The 7,500-nt window shown below is 43.7% G+C and overlaps 1 protein-coding gene across 1 annotated transcript in view; it reads right to left on the bottom strand.

Annotated features, from left to right (window-relative positions):
• Positions 1-7,500, bottom strand: part of mapk8ip1b (mitogen-activated protein kinase 8 interacting protein 1b) — a 69,614-nt gene that overhangs the window by 26,130 nt on the left and 35,984 nt on the right. The window contains exon 4 of the mRNA XM_063188259.1: positions 4,011-4,274. Within this exon, the coding sequence (XP_063044329.1) occupies positions 4,011-4,274 (264 nt within the window). The remainder of the gene's footprint in view (positions 1-4,010; positions 4,275-7,500) is intronic.

Here is a 7,500-nt window from a genome sequence, read left to right as displayed (position 1 = left end):
TTAGTGCTCTGGACCATCCAACGGACGTGAACATACCGGACTTACATAACTGGCACAGTCAAACCTACTAGGACGTCAACGCACGTCATAACTGAGTATAGTCAAGTGACTGTCCTGCCTGCTCCCAAAGCCATTCACAACTCACCACATAACTGCTACAGACAAAAGTTACTAGTGCATCAATGCATGCCACTACAGACAAATGACTCTGGTTCCAACGCCATTGCAAGTCACAACATTTGCTTGTTCTGCATTACTTGTATACTGCTGTACTCTCATTCAACCCAACCGCTGTGTTTGCTTTGCATGTTCTCTTTGTAAGTCCCTTTAGATAAAAGTGTCTGCTAAATGTAACATAACATAATGTAATGTAACCTAACGTAACGTAATATAACATACTCTATTTTAGCGTAGCATAGCATAATGTAACAGACCGTAACGCAACATACCATAACGTAACATAGTATGACATAACAAGAACAGTTACATTTACTAGAGCATCAACGCACAGTCAGAACTTTCTGGTCAAGTGACTGTGTCTTCTTCCATTCTCCTAATGCCATTAAAACTGTAAACAATCAAAGTGATTGTGTGGAGGCTGCTTAGACTACAATGACCTCACTGACCATGTTCTAGTAAAAAGTGTTCACATGATCGCCTTCAAACACCATCACAAGGATGGAGGAATACGAGGACGATATTGTTGCATTTGTGGTCCAGACTAACTGTTCGTCACTGATCATTAGGTAACATCATAAAAGCCCTGAAGAGAGCTGCTATGATGATAATATCTTGGAGATATTGTGGTCAAGACGGAGTGTTTGTCCCTAAGTGTAAGACAACACTAAAGACCTGGGGGGGATTTCAGCTCAGATTCCTTCACATGATAGTCACTCACAGACACACATCGGCAATCTCTCTCTCTCTCTCTCTCTCTCTCTCTCTCTCTCTCTCTCTCTCTATCACACAATCACACACACAATCGCACGCACGCACGCACGCACGCACGCACGCACGCACGCACGCACACATGCACGCACGCACGCACACACACACACACACACACACACACACACACACACAGTAGATGCCTAGAATAATACAGAAACACACATGAAAGGAACAACTGTCCAATTTCCTTGAAATCCAAGACAGGGCCAAATATAGCAGCAGCCACAGCTGATGGCAGCTGAGGAGGGAGTGGAACTAGGTGGGTGTGAATCTTCCACAGGCGGATTTCGAATACAGTCATCATCACCGCTCGATCAGCTATCTTTAAACGACACACATGTGCAAGAGCGCACACTCACACACACACTCACACACACTCAACACACACACACACACACACACACACACACACACACACACACACACACACACACACACACACACACACACACACACACACACACACACACACACACACACACACACACACACACACACACACACACACACAGTCAGGCATAGGATTTGACTACAGGTCAGACAAATAGCCATCCATTCAGGCTCTGAAGAAGACACTTGTTCGCAAAGCATCAGTCTATCACATTAAAGGGACACTGTGAGATTTTTAGTTGTTTATTTCCAGAATTCATGCTGCCCATTCACTAATGTTATCTTTTTCATGAATACTTACCACCACCATCAAATTCTAAGTATTCATTATGAAAAATTGCACTTTTCATACATGAAAAGGGGGATCTTCTCCATGGTCCGCCATTTTGAATTTCCCAAAATAGCCATTTTTAGCTGCAAAAATGACTCTACTTGGACCATACTAGGAAATTTGTGTTTATTACTTAGTAAACTTTCATGTAAAGATCAAATTTGGCAATAGGCAGCCCAGTTTCAATGGACAGCATAGTTGCAGTCCTTGGCGAGACTAAGTTAAGCTTGGGATGTTAAGTTTGACCATATTTCTAAATGTACATCCATCCCTTGTTTCTTGTCTCTATCACACATAGATGCATGCACACAAGCACACACACACACACACACACATGCACACACACACGCACACGCACAGGCACACACACACAGACTCAAACATAGACAAACAGGCATGGGCTCTAACGACTACCTCAACCATTCATCCCCATGTATGTGCCTACTATCTCTCTTTCTCTGTCTATCTCGGCCCCTCTAATGGCTGCTCAAACCTCCATTCGTATGTATAATCTGCATAGCCGTCCATCTACCCAAGTTCACTAAGCCAGAAGGCAGGAGGTAAATCAGCTCAGTGAGTCAGAAGGGCGAGGAGAGGAAGAGAGGGATGAGAGAGAGAGAGAGAGAGAGAGAGAGAGAGAGAGAGAGAGAGAGAGAGAGAGAGAGAGAGAGAGAGAGAGAGAGAGAAGAGAGAGAAGAGAGAGAGAGAGACTAGCCCAGCAGCACTCATGGCATCTGCCCCCTTCCCCTACAGCCATGGCCCCCTTACAGCACACGCAAGAGCTGGATGGACACGATGAGAATAGAGATCCGATCGTCCAAAAAGCTGTATACTGTACAATGGCATCCTCCACCAAACAAATATGCAATACTGCACATGAATGGCAATATGATACCGTACTGTATTTCATATGCACTGAACCGTGTGGAACTATTAAAAAATACAGTTACAGAGAATTCACAAACATGCCAGTGAAAACACAAATGCATGAACGTGTAAAAATAGAGTTCAATTCTACGTGCTATTCCAATTGTGTCACTAGAATGCATACAATCACCTTCACACCCACACCCACAAAGAAGCCTTAATATAGCCACTACAGTTTAGATTCTCATCCAACAAGCACAAAGAATAACGGTCCACCAATAGTCCAAACACATAGACATCCAGCACACAAAAACAACAATCACATGCAAACACAAAGCAACTGATTTAGAGTCCCATCCAACTAACACAAACTGTAGCATGCATAGAATACCGTATATGGTAATATTATATAGCTCGGCCTTAAAAACATTACAATACACAAAGACATCCACTGAAGTGCACGCACATACGCAAGCACATACGTACAAAAACAACACAACCTCTGATAAACGTTTACTGCTGCTGCACTGCTCATTTGTACTTTTGTCATGGTTTACACACACACACACATCTACAGACACATACAATAACAATCCAACAATAACAATAATAATCCAACAACTGTCAATGTGCAGTGCACAAAGACCATCACAAACACAAGACTACACCCTCTCTAACATTTGCCTGGTTATGTATTTGAAGCATTGATTGTACTGTATATTTACTATCACTGATGTGAAGGGATGACAGTAGCTCTGCCAATTTATAAATGCATTTTCACACCACTAACACAGACAATAACAATCCAACGGCAGTCATACACGCAGACATACACTGTAACAGTACACAAGTACAATCACACACAAGAAATACACCCTCTCTAATGCACGCCTAGTTGCCTATGTGTGTTGCCTATTCTAAGCCATGACAGCTGCCCCAGACGGCTCCACACAGTACCTGCTCATTTATACATGTTATTGTACATATACTGTACATATACATATGCAATAACAATACAACAACAATTGTCATACAATCACACACACACACACACCCTCCCTTATACATGACTACAGTAGTCGTGTGCAGCCTATTCTGAGCCATGACAGCTGCCCCACTTGGCACCACACAGTACCTACTAATTTATACTATAAATATACATATAAAATAACAATCCAACAATTGTCATACAATCACACAAACACACACCCTCTCCAATACATGACTACCATAGTCGTGTGCAACCTATTCTAAGCCATGACAGCTGCCCCAGACGGCTCCATACAGTACCAGCTCATTTATACATGTATTTTCATTCCAGTTAATAACAATCCAACAATTGTCACACAATCACAAACACACACACACACACACACCCTCTCGACTGTGTGTGTGTGTGACTACAGTAGTCGTGTGCAGCCTATTCTTCTAAGCCATGCCAGCTGCCCCATCCAAGCGTCCCCATATATACCTGTGATCGTGGCACCTGTGGGAACAGGTTGAGGGTGGTGGGCCTCTTGGGCCGGTACGTGTCCATGGCGCAGGCGGGCGCTGCTGGGTTCTTGGCGACGCTGGCGGCTTTGGTGGCTTTGGCGACGACCGGACGCACTTCCTGCTCGTGGTTGCCGTCGGCAGCATCTATCAGGTCCAAGTGGAGGATCTCCGCCTGGATGTGCCCCACTGCGCCCGCCTCCACCCTCCCCAGGCCGCCATTGGCTCCCCGCATCACATGAGCCTGCAGGGATTGGACAGAGCGGAGTGTCAGTCAGGAGCTAGAGAGGCTGGGTGTAGTAGAGCGAGAGGGGGAATCAAGGCTGGAGAGTAGACACGACGGTTGAGAGAGAGGCAGGGAGAAGGAGAGAGAGAGAGAGAGAGAGAGAGAGAGAGAGAGAGGGGCAATTACCAAGAGCTCTGACGTGACGTGGTTACTCTCTCTCTACTGGCTAATCCTCTCTCTACTCTTAACATGGCTGAGACTGAACGAGAGACAGATAGCGATGGGGGGAGGAAGAAGAGGAGAGCAGAGGAGGGAGGAGAGAGCAGGGAGGAAGAGGAGGAGAGAGGAGGAGGGAGGGAAAATAGAGGAGGGGGGAGGGAGGGATGGAGGGAGGAAGAATGACCACACACAACACAAGCTCTATTCATACAGCCTGTTTACCAACTCTTCAGATTTGACTGACATGCTCATCACCGTCCTGACTTCAAAATGGACACTTGACATCCAAAAACTGCACATGTCCATGTCATATACAGACATACAATCATTTAGACGAACCAGACGGTAGGAGAGAGAGAGAGAGAGAGAGAGAGAGAGAGAGAGAGAGAGAGACAGAGAGATAGAGATAGAGAGACAGAGAGCAGAATAACGAGAAGAGATTAAGAGAAAAAACACAGCAAGACTAGATGACAGGTATTAAGGAGCCAGTATCTATGGCAACAGGCCAGTGATGCAGAATAATAATACATTGCTGTTAAATGACAAGTGTAGTCATGTGTGACTGTCAGAGCGGTCCAACTCTGCATGCTGTCAGTTAGCTGTAAATAATTATCATGCACATTGAAGCATATTCAGATTCATGCAGATTACTACGACACAGTATGTAAACATCTAATAAAATACATGCTTCGTTCAGTCAATTACTTTAATCCATGAGTTTATAGTGCAATATGTAGACCATGTGGAATGGTCTAAATACAATACTTTACCATCATAATGAAAATGAACCAATAACAGTAATACATTGAAATAAATTCCACGTGTTGAAACATAAGAATGAACAATTATTTAGCAATCCATTGCTAACTAATACTAATACAGTGGATACTCTCAATTTGACTTAAAACCTCTGTTTTCTTCAAGAATATTACCTCAAGTTTCAGTCAAGTTTTAGTTCAATTGAGTGGCTCTCAAACTAGGGGTGTGGGGTGTTGCGGACAGAAGAAACTATTTGCATATTCATTTGAATCTATGGAATATTCACAATATTCATTTTTATGCATCATTGAAGTGCTTAATTTTTTGTGTGAATTTCAAATTCAAATGTTGTCACTCTCATGTTTGCTTTTCGAATATGGGGGGTAAGGGTCAGGAATATAGGTTTCTGTTCTTAAGTTGGTCCAAGCAAAAAAAAGTTTGTGTGCCTCTGCCTAACATATTCTGAAAGACCACTCCAGAGACTGGATCATCTCAGCATCATGGACATAATGTGTCAAAGGGCACTAGGTCAGCGTGTGTGTGTGTGTGTGTGTGTGTGTGTGTGTGTGTGTGTGTGTGTGTGTGTGTGTGTGTGTGTGTGTGTGTGTGTGTGTGTGTGTGTGTGTGTGTGTGTGTGTGTGTGTGTGTGTGTGTGCGTGCGTGCGTGCGTGCGTGCGTGCGTGCGTGCGTGCGTGCGTGTGTGTGAGTGTGTGTATGTGTGCACGTGTCTGTTCCTTAGTTAAAATGGTTTTCCCCAAGCTATTCTAACACACTGTCCACTATGACTCAGTATGACTCAAACACATCAGGGCAGGCACACTCACAGACAAATATGTGCCATTTACCCTCACACACATGACTGAGGTCCTGTTTACCCAACAGAATGTGTGAATAATGTGGTGTGACCAATGGCGAGCATTATAGCATTGCCTGACAGAGGACTGTGTGTATGTGTGTGTGTGTGCGTGTGTGTGTGTCTGTGTCTGTGTCTGTGTGTGCAGGCGTGTCTGTGTCCACATATAGTGCCCCATGCCTGATGAAGGAACATCATAACGAGGCATGACACTTGTCAGTCCACTGAGAACTGCGGGTTCACAGGCAGATCATGTGACATGTACAGTAGGTGGAAGGATGCGTCCGTTAAGCCTTTAAGAGCATTTGCAACGTACAGATCACGCCTTTTCACTTTCAGTCATGTGCTGGCCACTCAACTGTAACCCGATGCAACCTGACATATAGAACATACAAACCAGCGGTGTCAGTCTCGTCTGCAACTGTTTACTTAATTAAATTGATTTCAATTGCATTCAATTGAATTAAGATGCCAGAACTTGACATTAAACTACTTTAGGAGCAATGTTTCCTGGCACTATTATACAGTAAACTAATTATTAAAGCTACTTGTAGAATACGTTACACATGTTTAAATCATCATGCCATGTGCTGTATGGAATTAAGAATTAATGTATATCGATATTGAATACAAGTACAATTGGCTCAGAGAGAGAGAGAGAGAGAGAGAGAGAGAGAGAGAGAGAGAGAGAGAGAGAGAGAGAGAGAGAGAGAGAGAGAGAGAGAGAGAGAGAGAGAGAGAGAGAGATTACAACCTCTTCAGCCAATGCTTGGGCAATACAAAATATTTTTTGTCGTGCCAATAAAGCTCTAATGAATTGACAGAGAGAGAGAGATAACTGTGTGCGTGTGTGTGTTGGGGGGGTCTGTGGCAGATAATAAAAATGCAGTGTTCATTCAACACTATCATGGGATTTTGGTGTCAGTCAACTAAAGAGACAGACAGAGGTACTGCATTTATAAGTCTACTGCAGGCATCCACAGACGCTATAGAAGCCCCTTTCGGAATCCTGGGATGAATTTTGCACAAAACAGAAAACCTATTTAAGGGTGGCAAGTACTACAACAACAAAAAGACGACCAGAGTCTTCAATGCAACTGGGCAATTAACAGATAGAGTGCATGAAAACGCTGCGCCTGAATGTAGGTGGATATTATACTGGCTAATGAGCATCCTCTGCATGTGTCTCTGGCTAATCCCATTCAGTGTTAGGATTGTGTCTCGAGTCGAGTGCTCCATTTGTATGCTGTTCACAGCAATCACAGACATTTGCAGACACTACAGTTTGTGCTTCTCTCCCCAAAGGCAGACCAAGCTACACACAGGAGAAATGGTTTATCCTTAAATACATTTTACTTTACTATTTACAAACAGATTAGAAACGTCTTTCAATATAGAGCATATTCTGGAGTA

Source organism: Engraulis encrasicolus, chromosome 22 (genome assembly GCF_034702125.1).
Source record: "Engraulis encrasicolus isolate BLACKSEA-1 chromosome 22, IST_EnEncr_1.0, whole genome shotgun sequence".
Taxonomy (NCBI): Eukaryota; Metazoa; Chordata; class Actinopteri; order Clupeiformes; family Engraulidae; genus Engraulis; species Engraulis encrasicolus.
Note: the sequence above shows the minus strand (reverse complement) of the source record. Positions and strands in the feature narration are given on the sequence as shown.